At 44.1% G+C, this 18,381-nt stretch overlaps 1 protein-coding gene across 1 annotated transcript in view; it reads left to right on the top strand.

Moving 5' to 3' along the window:
* The window catches only part of HS6ST2 (heparan sulfate 6-O-sulfotransferase 2), a 147,989-nt gene extending 129,876 nt beyond the window's left edge, over positions 1-18,113 (top strand). The window contains exon 2 of the mRNA XM_077309419.1: positions 11,707-18,113. Coding sequence (XP_077165534.1) covers positions 11,707-12,400 — 694 coding nt within the window. The 3' untranslated portion in view covers positions 12,401-18,113. The remainder of the gene's footprint in view (positions 1-11,706) is intronic.
* The last annotated feature ends 268 nt before the right edge of the window (positions 18,114-18,381 follow it).

Raw genomic sequence — 18,381 nt, 5'->3', positions numbered from 1 at the left:
ATTCTATGATTCTATATCCCACACCTACAAACAACGGTCCCAGGGTGAGTTACAATGGTTCAGAATAAAAAACGAGATAAAATATGCAAAAATACACTAAAACATTTAAAACATAAGCCCTCCCTCCCACCTTGGCAGGATAGCACACAGATGAAACTAGATGTCAAAAGCTTGGGTGAAGAGGTATGTTTTCACCAGGCTTCGAAAACCATACAGAAGAAGAAAAAGAGTTGGTTCTTATATGCCGCTTTTCTCTACCCGAAGGAGTCTCAAAGTGGCTTACAGTCGCCTTCCCTTTCCTCTCCCCACAACAGACACCCTGTGGGGTGGGTGAGGATGAGAGAGCCCTGCTATCACTGCTTGGTCAGAACAGTTTTATCAGCGCTGTGGCAAGCCCAAGGTCACCCAGCTGGCTGCACGTGGGGGAGTGCAGAATCGAACCCGGCATGCCAGATAAGCTTTCGTTACTCACTGCTCACTTCTTCAGAGCAAGAGTCCAGGAGCACCTTAGAGATTAGCAAAATTGGTGTCCAGGTGATGTTTTCACATAAATCCTACATGAGAAGTGGATTCTCACAACCTTTTTTACAGCAAGACAGAAAGACTGTGTAGCAGTTTTCATAATACCCCAGTGGTGGGTGCAGATGGCCTGATTGGTGGTGCTTCATCAAAGTATAGGCTGAATCCACAGAGCTACTTATGATGAGAATTCTCGGTGGAGTCTTTGATTTTCTTTCTTTCATTAATCCCTGTGCTACATTGCAAGGCTTTTTTTTTAGTGTCTCAGTGGCATAAATGGTTTTCTTTATGACTGCGTGCTGGTTGAGAAACTCCAGGCCAAGGGCCTCTTGAGCATGCGGAACTTGCTGCTCATTTATTTGGTTCCCCGTCATAGTTGTAGCTTAGGTAGCATATTCATAGATGCAATCGGGAAGCAGCTCACACACCCCGACTCTACCTCATGACAGCAGTTGCAAGGCTCCGTTAGTAATGTGATACTTTAATTCACTGGTTGCTCACAAGAGCAAACAAGATCGGTTCCTAAAAGGCACTTTGCGTTTATGCTCACTGAAAACATTTGTTCGCAGCTTGGGGGGAAATGGTGTCTTTATCTTTAATGGGCCATGGCTCCAAACTAGAACTATTATGAGTCTCCTGTGCCATCAGGAGTGGAGACAGGGGTATACCTCCCGTACAGCCGTCCAGTGAACACGGTGTGCCTTCCTCATCTATTCCCTTGAATACTCCTCACACTTGACCTTGGAAGCTGCAGTCAACCCGGATAAGATCGTTCTAGCACTGTGCATTTCTGTAGGGATTTGTTTTTATTCTGTATTGTATGAAATACAAACATCAGCAAATGGACTTTAATCATGTTCTCAAACGTCCAATCTTATTTTAAGTCGGTAGATATGAAACTGTTGGTCTATACTGCATAATAATGTCTATCCTGATAGGAATTCACTTCTCCAGACTTGATTTCATTGTTATGACACTAAAGACTCAGAAGAAAACGTTGTGCTTTTTTTGAGGTGCTTCCCCTTCTTCAGCCCTGTCCCCCTAGAGCTCTTTCTCTGGAGGCTTCAAGGAACAGTTGGGCGTCTCTCCGGGTGAGAGATTTGCTCTTTACCTGCCGTTGTACCCCATCTAAATTGGGCTTGTTTGCTAGGGCAGGGGTAGTCAACCTGTGGTCCTCCAGATGTTCATGGACTACAATTCCCATGGACATCTGGAGGACCACAGGTTGACTGTCCCAACTAGGGGGTTGACTGTAGATGTACCTCGACGAGGTACATCTACTGTCACCCCCCCCCCGGGCTTTTGAAACATCGTTGGACCTCCTTCTCCACCCCCCTCAGTAATAGGGGTAGGAAGGGGATTTTCTTTTTCTGCCATATTGTGATGGATTTTAAGTATTTTAATGGGAGTTTTAATGGGGTTTTTAAGACATTGTGACCCACCATGAGTCGCTTAGGGAGTGGCGGGAAATAAATTGAAAAAATAAATAAAATAAATAAATAAAACTTAGAAGCTCTGAAGAGTCTGTATTTCTGCATACTGGGGCTTCAGGTATGGCAGCTTGCTTCTTCAAGCTCTCCTTTGTGATCTAGTTCCCTTTCGGACTGCTAAAGAAAAGACTGGAGTTTAATACTGCAGCTAATGTCCAGAACCCCTAGTTTTCAGCCCAAGAGCATTAAAGCAACACAAATAAAACGTTCAGATATATGGCTCCTCCCATGATTAAAAGAATAATAATTTAGCACCCTCCACATTTTAGATCCTCCTGCAGCAAGCTTCTGGAATCAAATTAAGCTTTGATTAAACGGATGGAACCCATCGGGTCAATGTAACCAGAGTTGCTTTTAAAGGGTGAATTAATATAGTACTGAAGCATAACCATTCTGTGTCTCAAATGCCCTTGTGTTTTTATAAAAATGGTCATAAAAAGACAGATGATGATGACTGAGCAATTTAGCCGATCTGCACCATTCTCTCTTTGGATAGTTGTGCCAACACTCTGTCTCTCCTCTGCTGCAGCTTTCCCTCGGGCTCCTGACTCTCTCCCGTTCCCTATCAGCAGATTCCCCAAAGCACAGATTTAATTCCGTTCTCATGCCTCAAGAACTTCAAATCCCTGCTTTGGGCTTTGCGCTCTGTCTCTCACAAAGCTCAGCTGGGAAAGTCAGCACGAACTCCCTTCCTATTGCTTGTTTTCCCTTTCCATTGCCATTGCCATTCCCTGAAGGAACATGCATGTTTCGCTCAAAACTTTTCTAGTCCCAATAGGTGCCATTTTCTCCTTTGAGCTTAGCCACGTCGGAATATTTGGAAGGCAATGGTTGCATCCAGAAAGTTCCTCTCTTACTCAGGGGGTGAAGAGCTGGATGGAAACATCCTGTGCAGTTTTTGGAGGGCCAGTGCCACCACAGTCATCTAGTTGGCACCGAGTGCCTCGGTGGCAAAACTCATTGCTTTTCCTGAAGAAAGGCCTAGGTTCAACCCATGGCTTTTCTTGATAAGAGGATCGTATTGGTTAGAGCTGGAGATGGTAACTGCCACGACCTTAAAGCAGCTTTTTTTCAATCTTTTGACAGTGGAGGAGCCCCTGAAATAAATTTTTCAAGTTTTGAGGACCCTCGGAAGTGATGTCAGCTGGCCACACCTCTCTGTCACTCACCCAGGAAGTGACATGTCACTGGAAGTGATATCACTACCTTAAACCCTTTGCCCTCCTTATGCTCCCCCTCACCTTTACTACTTCTAAGGCAGGGGTAGTCAAACTGCGGCCCTCCAGATGTCCATGGACTACAATTCCCAGGAGCCCCCTGCCAGCGAATGCTGGCAGGGGGCTTCCTGGGAATTGTAGTCCATGGATATCTGGAGGGCCGCAGTTTGACTACCCCTGTTCTAAGGTAACTCTGCCTCATGTTGGCTTGAAATAATGGCAAGAGCTAAGGAGACAGTCCAGACCCCCCCCCCCGCCCACATACCACACCACAACCAACTTTCCCCACTTTGATTTTTATTCCCGTGACCTAACCACCAAGCCCTTTGGGTGGAGGCAACCAGTTCCCTAGCTTGTGGCCAAGTCTATTAAGGTAGGTGGGGAAAGGCTGCGGACCCCCTATGAAGCTCCCAGGGACCCCCAGAGGTCCATGGGCCCCTGGTTGGGAATTCCTGCCTTAGAGAGTTTAAGTGGGCTTATTTTCCAGTCCATAAAACCTAATTGGAAGGAGTTGATAGGCTTTTATGATATGGATGCTGCCGTAGCATGATATGTGTTGTATTTACCTCAGCAAGCCATTAAAGGCACCGACCGTAGTCGCAAGCCTTGATATCTACCAGGTATGTTGTTGGAAATACATTTAAACATGCAGACTCAAAATCAGCTTCCGGGTATTGGTTGAACAATACTTTTGAGAGCGGTGAAGTGACAGCTAATGCCACTGAGTAAGCATCATAATGGCAGCCTGGCCACCAGCGACCCTCCAGAGGCCTTTCTCAGCCCAGCAATGCTAGCTACCAGGTGATATATATCCCACTTACTTGTAAACCTTTTCCTAAATATTAAAGCCTCTGGTTTCTTCACAGGCACTGGCATAGTTTTCCTCATTGGCACCTTTCCTTTCATCAGTGGGGTGTCTCCAGCCACTGTCAAACCTAACACCACAAAACCAATTAAAAGACATGCACAATCCCTTATTTACCTCAGAATTAGGCTCAGATGAGCCAAGATCATTGCCAGTAAGTAGCTCAGAGCTTCAGAGTCCATAAAATGTCAAGAGAAGGACAGTGGGATTCTCAAAGCCCCTCCTCCATCCCCCTCACCCACTTACCTTTTTGGAGCTGCTATGGAGAAAAGTGGTGGAGGCAGCTGATTAGGACACAAACTGATGAAAATTCTGTTTCCTGCTCCCTTCCTTTGTCAGCACACCAATTGGGGTGGCTCTTTGAAATATGCTCATCACTCTGGATGCTACACTTTCAAGGGTGTACCAGATGTACTTTGGACCTTGCCAAAATAGTTTGGGGGAAGGAAGAAGAAATAAGGAACAGACCATTGGCCAGCCAACTGCATTCACCAGAGCCACCACCCAGCTGCTCCTCTAAAGCTGCAAGCAAGTTGGGTTGTGGGGCAGGAGGAGGGGGAGAGGGAGTTTGTGGCTTGGATATACAGTCTGAGTTTCAGAAAAATGCAGACCCTTAATGTAGACCATGTGTTCCAATCATGGGTCATTGTTTATCTTCTTATGGGCTGAATTAGCCATATGGTAATAGCTTCTCTAACACCAAGACTCAGTTGATCAATTGCCTCTGCATTCAAAAAACAGATATGGTCCTGGGAATACACCCTAGTCCTCTGAGAATGTTGACTATTCTGTTTTTTAAACAGAGGGAATTTTTTAGACCTGTGGTTGACAAGGAGATGGTGTACGGCATAGGGACCAGCACCGATGATTTTGGTTTCATGCATGTTTATCTGTGTGCGTGTTCAACCAAACACACAACCAAAAAGGATTAAGATCACATAACTGAGCTCAAGATTCCACCTTGTTCAGCCATTCCTTTTAGAGCAGTGATTCTCAACCTAGGGGTCGCGACCCCATTTGGGGGTTGCCTGGCCCCTTCTTCGGGTCTCCGGGTTGGTTGCCGCCGCGGTGGTGGCGGACGGTGGCAGCAGAGCCATTGCAATGGTTGCCTCCACGCTGCCCGGCCATTGTGCGCGCCACCGCCACAGTTGGGGTCGCGGCATCAGAATGGTTGAGAACCACAGTTTTAGAAAGATGTACCCTGTCCCCAAATTAACATTTCTCTTAGTTGTGTGTTTTAAAATGTTGTCTGCTAGAATTGGAGTATCAATACTAGTTAGCTAAGAAAATCCATCTGTATTAGCAGAGGTGTTTCCACAAGACTTGAGAGGTTCCTGAGCTGTCTCTATGGGAGTCTTCAGCTGGGAGAGAAGTGATTTTTCTTGGAGACTTGCTGCTGCTTTGCAAAACAATTGGTGCTTTCGGTTCCTTTTGTAGATCCATCAATGTCTTTTCTCCTCCCCCCCCCCCAGTTTTCTTTTAACTAACACCAGAATCATCCTATTCCATCACCTGCAACCCGAGAGCACAAAACTAAATAGGTTAAAAGAATTTGAGCTCTGCTGAGACTTGAGTTGCATTGATTCTGGCAAAAGGGTTGTTTCCCTTCCACATTAATGTCTTATTGATTGGGGCAAAGACCTTTGTCTTTATGATTTTGTTGGCTGTCTCTCTGCAATAAAGCCTTGATCTTTTCTGCAGGCACCCTTCCCCATTCCTACCCCCAACACTCATGTCTCTCTGGTACCTATTTAGCACTCTGTGCAAAGTGGGGGAGTGTGTGTGTTTGAGGGTGTTGTTTCAAAGAAATCTGAAAGCCATGCCAAGAGAAGCCACTTTCCATGATCTGTTTAAATTATACAAACATACTTGGTTCCTCTTAGTTTGCACAACATATTAAAACTGGTGTCTTGCTGGGTCAACTAATGGTCCATCCAATTCAGCATCCTGTCACACACTGGCCAGCAAGTTGCCATGGAGGGCCAACAAACAGGGCATAGAGGCCCAGACCTTACCTTGATGTTGCATCTTACTATTGCTGTTCACAGCTTTACTGCCTCTGAATGTGAAAGCTGTCTTTATTCATCATGGCTGGTAGCCATGTCTCTATCATTACTCTCAATTCTTCTTAAAGCCAGTCTAAGTTAGTGGCCCTCACTACACCAACTAGCAATGAATTCCATCGTTTAATTCATCAAGTAAAGCTATAACTTCTTTTTTCAGACATGAACCTGTTGCCCATCCAACTTCATTGGGTTCCCTGCTCTTGAATTCTAGTATTATGGGAGAAGTAGAAAAGGTTCTCTTTAGCAACATTCTCCACCCCATGTGCAATGTTCTAAAATGTCCCCTGTTTAGTCCTCTCTTCTGAAATATGCAGTCTTTTGGTTTGGCCTCTTCTGCACTGTTCTCAACTCTGCCATATCCATTTTGTTACGTTGTGACCAAACTGTGCACAGTATTCTGAAAATGTCTGCTCCGTAGACCTATCAATACAAGGGCATTACAAAACTAACCGCTTTTATTAGCCATTTTATTTTCAGTCCTTTTCCACCCTAGCATGGCATTTGCCTTTCTTATTACTGCAAGACACTGACCTGACATTTTCATCAAGCTGTCCACTACAACCCTAAAATCACTTTCCCCCTCATACTCTGCCAGTTCAAACTCTTTCAAATGTTGTTCCAGTGTGGCCTTTACTTACATTGAACATCATTTCCCGCAGTGCTGCCAACTCACTCCATTTGGAACCCTGACCTGGACAGCCCAGGCAAGCCAGATCCCATCAGATCTCAGAAGCTAAGCAACGCTCACCCAGGCTGGCTTTTGGATGGGAGACCTCCAAGGATTTGGGCGGTAGTTCCTCCAAGGAACACTAGGGGTCATGGTGCAGGGGCAGGAAATGGCAGTCAACTCTGCATGTCCTTTGCCCTGCTGCCAGACGATCCTCAAGTCTCCTGGCTACAATATACACACATATGATAAATAAATCCTCCATTTGGAAAGATCTTGGAACGCTTCACTATCTGCCGCTGTTCTCCCGAATCCTTTGGTGTCGTCTGCAAGCACCTGCTCCACCCCCTTCTGCATTATTTATAAACAAATTAAATATCACCATTTCCAATACCTGTCTTTCTGGTACCCCACCATTTGCTTGCAAGAGCTGTCTGTTTACTTCTGTTCTCTGCTTCCTGTTGTTTAACCAGTTTTTAATCCATGAGAGGGCCATATCGCATGGCAACAGTCTTTGAGTAGGGACCTGCCTTAATTAATCACAAGGATGATAAGCAGCTTTACATGCATGCGTCAGTGCTGTAAAATCACAGGTGACTTATGGAAACTCCCAGGGAGGGGCTTTCAAAACAGGTGAAAGTGGAAGTGGTTTGCCAGTGCCTTTCTCCGCAGAGTCTTCCTTTGTGGTCTCCTATCCAAGTACTAAGAGCCTCTTGTGGCGCAGAGTGGTAAGGCAGCCGTCTGAAAGCTTTGCCCATAAGGCTGGGAGTTCAATCCCAGCAGCCGGCTCAAGGTTGACTCAGCCTTCCATCCTTCCGAGGTCGGTAAAATGAGTACCCAGCTTGCTGGGGGGTAAACGGTCATGACTGGGGAAGGCACTGGCAAACCACCCCGTATTGAGTCTGCCATGAAAACGCTAGAGGGCGTCACCCCAAGGGTCAGACATGACTCGGTGCTTGCACAGGGGATACCTTTACCTTTACCTTATCCAAGTACTGACCCTCAGTGCTGCTTGGCTTACAAGATCGGGCTCTACCATGCTGCCTTCCCTCCTCAAGCAGCTTTAGAAGAATAAAATCAGAATCCAGTAGCTTTCGAGTGCAAGCACGCTTTGAATAAATCTTTGTTGGTCTTAAAGGTGCTACTGGACTCTGAATTTATTGTGCTACTTCAGACTAACACAGTTGCTCATTTTAATCCAGCTTTAAGAGGACATTCAGACCTTTCCTTCGCTGCTGGAAAATACATCAAGCTAACCCTTTGGCATTTGAGGATTTTAGTGGGGGTTGACTGTGCATACTTGGGGTGTATTGCCCTGACCGATTATGAGGGCTAACTATCAGAAAGCAGAATCCTGCAGTCCTCGTGCATCCAAGCTAAGGAATTTCTGGCCACAATTTCTTTACGTGTCAAAAGGTGTTTTTAAAAGTCTTTTTGTACATGTGAACATAGAGACCCAGATGCTTTTAAACAGCACTTGCATGCCCCCACACATCCAGGAACAGGAATAAGCTTTGCATCCTCTCTCTGTTTAGAAAAAGACTCCCCAAAATAGCCACTGGGGAAATCTTGGTTTTCATGATAGTGACTTGGGAGAGAGTTTATCTTCCAGACTCTTCTGGTGTTTATCTTGTATCAAGTAGTGATGTGGCAAGAATCTGACTTTCTTGAGGCTCAAATGTGGTTTAGCAGCTGCGGTGTTGGGTTTTAGCTTGAAGATGGAGTTAGTGTCATGCCCCCAGGGGAAGGGGGAATGCCTGACTTCTCTCACACCATGTCTGTCTCCCCAGAAACATGCAGTAAAAATACAGCAATAAGAAACTTGGAATCCTTTGCTTGTGGAAGGGCTCTGGCTCAGTGGTGGAGCATCTGCATGGCATACAGAAAGTCCCAGGTTCAATCCCCAGCATGTCCAGTTCATAGGATCAGGCAGGAGGTTGTGAGAAATATCTCCACTTGTGAGCTCAAGCTCTGAGTAGACACCACCAACCTTGATGGACCGACGGTCTGATATGGTGCTGGGCGGCTTCATATGCCTTCAATGGTACAATGTGGCTGTCATTATTGTTTGTGGCAGGCTGAGATAGGAAGACAGGAGACCAAAACATCATGTAATGGCCTCAGACAGGATTTCACCTCAGCAGCTGAACGGAACTCCTTGAAGTAAATGCAGAGCAAATAGGCGATGCTACTTGGATCCTGCCCCTCATGGTTTAACTTAAAAGTTAAAGAAAGTAGGGAGAAAAAAAACTATATCTTTGTCACCCACTCTTCAAATTTTGCGTGTTTGCTGGACAACTTGGCCAGGTTATTCTCAGGCATTTTCTTACATTTTAAATATAATTCCATTCTGTCGTGTAAAAACACTCTTGTTGTTTTGGGCTTTTTTTGCTTCTCACTGTGTTTTAAATTATAAGAGTAGAATCATTGCACATATACATTCCAACTCCGCCAGATTTCCCAGATGCTTGCTTGCTTCAGCTGCTTTTTGGAGGAAATTCATTTGCTGTCAGGTTTTAGGGAAACAGTGACATCTAGTGGGCTTTTGCAAGCATGAGAAGCCGGTCTACATTTACCTGTAATTTCTACATTTATTTATTTCTAAATAAAAGTAATAAATATATCAAGGCATGTATCAATAACTCGGACTCCCCCTCCCTTGGGAAATCTGCTTGGGCTGGTGACTCATGGCCAGCAGTGGGCTGCAGGTACATCCAATCAGGTGTAGTCAACCCGTGGTCCTCCAGATGTTCATGGACTACAATTCCCATGAGCCCCTGCCAGCGTTTGCTGGCAGGGGCTCATGGGAATTGTAGTCCGTGAACATCTGGAGGACCACGGGTTGACTACCCCTGCATCCAATGACAGAAGTGCTCCCATGCCCAGCTTCTCCCACCCCTAGCATGGGTGCTTCATGCATTTTTAAAAGGCTTTTGAGTATTTTCTGAGGGAGCATAAAAACAAGGTCTTGATTTTTTTCTTCAAAGGAATTTGGAGCAGAATGCTATTGAACAATCTCATTTTATCTCTCTAAGAAGCTAAGAGTGGTATATATGGTTTTTCTGTCCTCATTTTGTCTTCACAACTAACCTATGAGATAGATCATGGCTGAGAGAGGATTTGAACCCTGTTCTCTTCAGTCCTAATCCAAGACTCCATTCACAGCACCATTCTAGCTCCCATAAGTATGCTCTGTAGAACTATGTGTTATAAGAATTTTAGTGATACTTTATGAACATATAAGGTATCTCACCTTGGGTTTATAACTTTGAGTAAAGTGGTGGAGATGTAATCAAGAAAGAGGTACTCCATTTTTATATACATAATAATTTCATATACTTTACCTCAGTAATGTTACAAACACCCTATAAAGTAGGCCATTATTGTTGCTGTATTTCTAAGGTGAAATGGAAGGTGTATCAGGGCGGAAGGTCTTATGGTTTATATACCGATTTTATGGAAGAGAAAAAAGAAAAAAACACAATTCTTCTCTTGTTTCAGACTTAAGAAGTATCTCTGGGATAGTCTCTGACTTTAGTTACTGAATGACTCTTTTTACAACTTATTTATTTATTTGTTACATTTGTATACCACCCTCCCCTTTATTTTGTTACATTTGTATAACACCCTTTAAGTTCACATTAAAAAAAAAAACAGAACAATACCCCGAACTCAGGAACTGCCCGTGCCTATTCCACGCCCTCTTTGCGTGGGCAGGGCTATATCAGGAGACCATGTTCAGCACATTGTCATTAAGTACATACCTTCCCACAGGCACTACTTCTGCCTTCCCACTTTCTTTTTTAATATTTATTTGTTTATTCAAAATATTTTTGTGCCTCCCTTTGTTCCTGGCATTTCAGGACCCAAAAGAATCCACTGTCATTCAGGGACAAAATATGGAATGTGAAGGCTTTGTAGGCTGAAGCAGGATAAGGAAGCATGAAAATCTTACTATGTGAAGTTCCTGAGCAGTTGAATATGAATAGACAGACCAATAGATACACACAAAGATACACACATACCAATTATCTATGGCCTTAGGAGATGGACAAAGTTCAGCCTTTATTTTACACTGGGGGTAAAGCCCATTACACCCAGGAATACAACAGGTGATAGGACGCATGTGTACACTGTGTCTTTCCAGGGTGCTGACCCTCCTCCCCGTTCCCTGTTCGATCTTGAGATGCAGCATGGTGAAGTGGTTAAAGAGTAGCAGACTCTGATCTCCAGGACCAGGTTTGGTGCTCCATTCCTCCTCCATGTGCAGGAAGCTTAGTTGCCAACCCCCAGGTGGGGGCCTGGAGATCTTCAGGTATAAAAACTGATCTCCAGGCATCAGTGATTTTGGAGAAAATAACTGGTGGGAGGAAGAAAGAGAGGGGGGAGGGGAAAAGAAAGGAAGGAGGAAATAAAACAGAAGGAAGGCAGACAGACAAGGAAGGAAGGAAGGACGGACGGACGAACCAGAACCAATGGGATGAAACTAATTCAAAAGAATCAGGTAGGGTGTGAGTTGTTCTCGTGCAACCTGAACTCTAGAATGATTAATGGTAAAGATAATAGCTTGGCAGAAGGTTATGTAGTGACTTGTCCTTGGCAAGTCATCAACAAGTCACCAATGTCTATATTAGGATTTGAATCCATGTCTTCTTGTCCAGGCCATCAGTCTGCCAAGTACAATATGGAACTCCTGTTGAATTTAGAGAAAGTCTGCAGAACAGATTTAAATAATGGAGGAAGCCCACATACTGCTAGCTAGAGTTTTAAAAGGCAGTTAGCCAGTTCTTCCCAAATTTATGGCGAGCTGCTAATAAAAAAAAAAAAAAGTTGGTGCTATTTTTAAAGAAATCTCTTTGTCTCCCCCCTCTTCCTTCTTCAGGAATTTCTACTACATTACAATCCTGCGGGACCCTGTGTCCCGGTACTTGAGTGAATGGCGGCACGTCCAAAGAGGAGCGACTTGGAAGGCTTCCTTGCATGTGTGCGATGGGAGATCACCCACTTCTGAAGAACTGCCCAGCTGTTACTCAGGAGATGACTGGTCAGGCTGTTCTCTGCAGGAGTTCATGGACTGTTCCTACAACCTAGCAAACAATCGCCAGGTTCGCATGCTAGCCGACCTCAGCCTGGTGGGATGTTACAATTTGTCTGTCATGCCGGAAGAGCAGCGAAACAAGGTTCTCCTAGACAGTGCCAAGGAGAACCTGAAACGGATGGCCTTCTTTGGCCTGACAGAATTTCAAAGAAAGACTCAGTATCTCTTTGAGAAAACATTTAACATGAACTTCATCTCGCCCTTCACACAGTATAATAGCACAAGGGCCTCCAGCGTAGACATTGACGAAGAAACTCAGAAACGCATTGAGGCCCTCAATTTTTTAGACATGGAGCTATATGATTATGCAAAAGATCTCTTTCTGCAAAGGTACCAGTATATGAGACAGAAGGAGCACCAAGAGGCCAGGAGGAAGCGTCAGGAGCAGAGGAAAAAGGCCAAGCAGGTTCACAACAAAGAACAGGCCGCCACAAATTCAACTACTGATTACATAGGAAATGTGGAGCAGTGGCGGTAATAGAGGCTATGTTGTTTTTTGGAGTACTCTGTTGGAAGCCTAAACAAAATTGCAAATGGCAGAAGAGACAAACTCTGCTTCTTTAGCTGTTGAAGAATGCAAACGGATCTCTTGTGGCCTTCCCCAAATTCTTTTGCAGTCAATGTTGTACCATATGTGGGTTAACCTTTAATCTCGGTGTGTCTCGGGTCAGTTCCTTTCAAAAATAAATAAATAATAATAATTGGTCTATTATTAAGTGGCGCAAATGAAACCCAAGATTGCTATCAGAAACTGTTTGTTTGAGCTTACAGAATGAAAAACGTGTCAAGGCCTCCTAGGATACGAAGGGAAGAGTTTTTTTAGATCTTTGTGGCAAGTGGTTTTCTGTCGCCCTCCAGGGAAATCCCCACCATATTTTTAAAGATGCTATACAAAAAAGAGTAACAAACAGCCAGAACTTCCTGTACTAAATTGAACGCCACCTCATTGGGTGCCCATGTATCTCTGCGGTGAAGCCCTATACCCCCTAAGTACTTCACTGTCCGCCTGACTGGAGGCCAGTAGAGTTGTCTGCCAGAAGTGCTGATAAGGGCTACAGTGAGCTGGTACTGACGTGAGGCTGTTGAGCGTGTGGCCATAGTGAGTCGTGTTTAACATTGTCCACTTGGGGCACCAAGTTCCGCCCTCATATCATGCAGCATTCCCATATTTGGCAAAGTCTTTGGAGCTTCTGTAAAGCAGAAGGAAATTGGGAAGAGTCACAACTCTGATCCCCGCCATTTAAAGTTAAAGAAACACATGAACAAACTATTAGTACTTGGTTAAACCCAATAGGGGGGAGCTAAATGTTTTCTGGTAGGGAAGCATTAATATTGCACGAACAAAATAATTTGTCTCCACACAATCTATATTTCCCCCACCCTTGATATTTGGTTTTATTTCACATATTTTCCATGACTGACATCTGTCTATGGCACATACCAAATATAAGTGGCAGGAAATGGGATATCTGTAGAAGGAAACGTTGACTGATGTTTGTGTATATCAGCTTTTAACAAAGAATAGAAAGAGCTTGTCTAGTAATTATAAATATTTTTTTTTAAATCTGCCTACTGCTGTTAAATGGATTTCAAGCTTGTTTGTTTTGTGTTGGAGAGGGAGAAGTATAATCTCAGCGATACAAAGAGCTTTTGTCTCAGCTTAATACAGTGTCAGAAATGCTATCACAGGCTTCTTCAGGGCAATATAATTTTAATGCATTCTGGAGACGTAGGTGATTTTTTAAAATATGTATGTGTTTTTAAGGAGAGGAACATAGCCAAATCCCCCTTCTGTGTTCTGATCTAAGTCTACCCATTCTTGCAATCCGAAATGCACTCTGCTCTTAACAGGACTTGATGGCTTAGCAGTTAAGTTGGAAATGTCTAATGTTTGTGCATTGCCATCCAGAAACAAACATTTCCAGTAGAGGCAATGATGATTATAAAAAAAGGTCCTGATCAGTAATAGGTGGTGTGCTTGAACCTTTTCTCACCTGTTTATTATGATACACAAAATGCCATTTTTTCCTGTCTGTATGTGTCTAATTCCTTAGTAGGCTGAGCAGTGTTGGACATAATATGAAGCTGAAACATAGTCTTGAATTGGCTACAGTTGTAAGAACCCTTGCAAAATTTGATGCAATATACATTTGCACCTGTCATAATCATTCTATGACCTGCATAATCCCCCCAGAAATTTTATTTACTAGATTATTAAAGTAATCGCTCACTCAGAGGGTCTTGCAGCATCCTACAACCTTAATACGACATCATAATACATAAGTTAAAAACCAAAAATAAAAAATCAAGTGAAGATATAAGGAAAATGTAGAGTGGTTATATATCCTGTCATCTGCAGAAAGACCTGTGCTGTCTGGGGCTGAGATTTGCATGTTAACTCTTTAAACTTGTCCCCCCACCCCTTGCCCACTGCAAGGGAAATCCTTGTGTGGAGGCAGGATTCAGTATAGAGTTCCCCTGCTGAGTTAAGAATCACATACACATTTGAGTGTGCAGCTGTTGTTCTAGGGGCACCGCATCCAAAGGGATTCCAGTCTGTAATGCAGAATGTTTAAGAGGGACGCATTTTCCATCCATTTGCAATGGGATGGAGATACGTATGTCCCCGTTATGGCTTATGTTGTCCATAACTATTTCTGCTTCAGGAACATAGATTCAGGTGGGTAGCCGTATTGGTCTGAAGGAGCAGAACAAAGTCTGAGTGTTTGAGCGTCTGGCCTCAACAAGGCACGTTTAAGATCAAGGAAGTTTTATTCCAGGTATGAGCTTTTGTGCATTTCATGTACAGTTCCTCAGATACAGATTTGAAGAAGTGTGTTTGTGCATGCACTTGAAAGTGTATTCCTTAAATACAACTTTGCTGGTCTTAAGAGATGCCTCTGGACTCAAACACTTTCTGCTTCAGGAACATTTTGCTTTATTTATGAATATAGATATGGATGTGGAAGTAACCCTCTCACCTGCCCAAAAGTGATGGGTACTGTATTAGGCTACCTGTAACAGTAGAAAAGAGCAGGAGTCCAGAAGATGGCTTGGTGCAGTGGTTAAGAGCAGCAGCTTCTAGGTTTGATTCTCCTCTCCTCTCCTACATGCAGAACTGGGTTTGATTCTCCTCTCCTCTTCTACATGCAGCCAGCTGGGTGGCCTTGGGCCCTCTCAGTTCTCTCAGGGCTCTTTCAGCCCCCACCTACCTCGCGGGATGTCTATTGTGGGAAGAGGAAGGGAAGGTGATGGTAAGCCACTTTGAGGCTTCTTTGGGTAGTGAAAAGTGAGGTATAAAAACAACTTTTTGTCTTCACCTTAAAGACAAACAACATTTGTGTCAGGGCATGAGCTGTCATGAATCTTTGCTCACAAATGGTGAGCAGTGACTCTCAAAAGCTCATCCCCTGCCACAAATTTTGTTAGCCTTTAAGCTGCTATTGGATTCTTGCCCTTTTCTACTGACTTTATATAGAGAGAGCTTTTTTGGAATGAGTCCTAAATAAAGGTTGGATGAGAAGATGAACCTGATACCCCAAGAAATATAATCCTGCAGGCGTTGGGAAATATAATCCTATGTATTGCCAGTATAAAACTACCCATGTTGTCTGGTCTTGTGTCCATTTGGGCTCCCCAGTTCTCAACACCACCCTTCTGATTGAGACTCGCTGATGAGGAGAGAGAGATTCATCAGCATCACCTGCTGGTGCTGTGTAGAATCAAACCCATTTGGAGGGTAGTTGCCCAAGGCAAAAAGCTGCATGATGCCATGCCTTCAGGGATAACCATTACCAACCATGGGTGCCTAAAGTATCTTAGCTTTCAATAGGCTTCTGTTGATTTCTTGTGTGTGGAAAACAGCCAGCCAGTAAAGATGAAGCGACAGAGCTGCCCAGGTCTGTCTTACCCCGTGCTGTCTGCTCTGACTGGCAGAGCTTTTCCATTGTCTTAGGCGGAGGATCTTTCTCAGCCCATCTATCCAGAAGGGTTTTTTTATTTAAATAGAGATACCAAGAATATATCCTTATATCCTGTGTATTCATTCTACCATTCAGATATGCCTCCATTCCATTACCAAAATACATGTCATGGGGGGCAGTGTGAAAATTAGATTAGTAACCCTAACTTCACATAATTAATTGAAAGAAGGCATATTTACCCAAGCAAGTGACAACCTTATTGGCCTCATACTTCTCTCTCTTATAAGTGTCTTTGAAAACACCCCCTTCTCCCTCCACCCATTCCACCGACTTCAACTAAGCATCAGACCTCAGTTGCAGTCTGTTGCACTCCCAAATTGATGCCTGTGTTGAGAACAAGGGTGCAAATCACTCTTGAAAACAGGCCCTGCTGCTGATATCAGGAAACAGTATGGACAGCAAAGGATCTATTCAGGTTGACCGGCCTTTGAACTTAGTGGGATAGTTCCTGGAGCTCTCCTAGGGAGGCAGAAGCAAGTAGAGCTAACACTGAGCAGTACCTGCAACATTGCAGGGGCCACAACAAGGGATGGATGGATGGATGGATGGATGGATGGATGGATGGATGGATGGATGGATGGATGGATAGATGGATGATTTATTACAGACAACGCCTGCCAGCCTTGCTTCTGTCCTATTTTAATACCCCAGTCTGGCCGAGTTACCTGACCTGGATTGGCCAGGCAAGCTCAATCTCAGAAGCTAAGCAGGGTCAACATTGGCTAGTTTTTGGATGGGAGGCCTCTCCCTGATGAGATCAGAGCCCTCAGGACCCTAATCAGTTCCTCAGGGCTGTTCTTGTTGAGGCCAGACACTGGCCTCCCTGTTCGAAACATCTTAAGCACCCCACATGGCTCTCCAGGCAGAAATCCATCTTAACCATAGCTTCTTACATATGGACTAGTTGAATTTTAAAACTAAATTTTAGATTGTAAATTGTACTATATCTAATTACTTTGCATTTTAACTTCTGTTGTGAGCCCTCCTGGGCCCTTTTGGGGAATGGTGGGGTAAAAGTCTATAAATAAATAAATACACGCTAGGATCACAATGCGGAGGCCAGCATGGCAAACCATGTTGCACTCCTCGGATCTCCTAGCTACACTACGTGTATGCCATACGATAAAGAAATAGCCTGGCCCAGGATCTGATACGCTAATGGCGCTTGAATAGTGTGACTCTCTATGCAAAAACCTTGTGAAGATCACAGTGATCAAGGCAGCTGAGAAGCCTATCTACCTATCCTGGTAGATTTCCAAGCATGACGATAGATGTTAATTTCCTTTTATGTGCTTGGCAGCTGTGCTTCTGATAGGACGTTTGTACAGGTTCTCACCTATCAGTACCGAAGCATCTGAAAGCATTTCCTTGCATCACCTGCGTTGACTCTTGAGGGAGGCAACTTCTGAACATGTGGCTTTCATCTGTGATATTAATCAAGCAAGGATGGAGGGTAAGAGGAGGTTTTTTTTGAGGGGAAATACTCAGCCTTCCATCCTTCCGAGGTCGGTAAGATGAGTACGCAGCTTGCTGGTGGGGTAAACGGTAATGACTGGGGAAGGCACTGGCAAACCACCCCGTATTGAGTCTGCCATGAAAACGCTAGTGGGCGTCACCCCAAGGGTCAGACATAATCCAGTGCTTGCACATGGGATACCTTTACCTTTACACACAGTAGGTGCCCCCACTTCAGTTGTCCAAAGCTGGATGCACCAGTCAGTTTGTACCCCTGGATGGTATGCTAACAAATGTATGGGGAAGGGATGAAAAACAATGAAACTCAAAGGTTCTTCTCAGTGCGAGAAGTCCTTTTACACACAGTGGTGGTTTTTGGTGTTCAAGCCAAGTACAGCATCTCCGTGGGAGAAATAATCCGCTCTTGAATTTGGAAGGTGCTCCCTTGATCTGGACAGACCCCCTGTCCATTCAGAGAGCCCTGCTGGATGTGAGAGATGCCATTTGTTTTTTATGCTGTGGTGTGCATGGTTTACAAAAAAAAAATGTTTAATTTTCTTTGTGTATATTGTTCATTGTACATAAGGAGATGTATGCATTCAAAGCTGCAATTTTGTCATAACTACTTGGGTTTCCATTGTAGACCGCTATCTTAATTGTGTAGATTTACAACAATGAAAAAGGGAGGGGGGATTCCACTGACTTTGATTGTGTAATTTAACAATAGAGTTGATAAAATAAACTTTAACTGCAGTCTTTGATTGTGGGTTGCATATTTAAAGGCTTATTTGTATCATGAAAGCATGAGGAGGCACTCCTGCAATTAATGTTCTGGAGCAATATTTTTAAAGGTGTTTATTTAACAAATGGAACCCTACCCCAGTTGTTGAAAGTGAGACCGGGGAAGAGAGAAACAAAGGTGACATTGCAAATTGAGAGGGTACCCTCAGGGCTAATTGAGAGGGTGCAGAGGAGAATGATGAGGATGATCCCAGGCCAGGCGACCAAGCCCTAGGACAGA

Source organism: Paroedura picta, chromosome 13 (assembly GCF_049243985.1).
Source record: "Paroedura picta isolate Pp20150507F chromosome 13, Ppicta_v3.0, whole genome shotgun sequence".
Lineage (NCBI taxonomy): Eukaryota > Metazoa > Chordata > Lepidosauria > Squamata > Gekkonidae > Paroedura > Paroedura picta.
The sequence above is the reverse complement of the archived record's forward strand: the minus strand, read 5'-3'. Positions and strand labels throughout refer to the sequence as shown.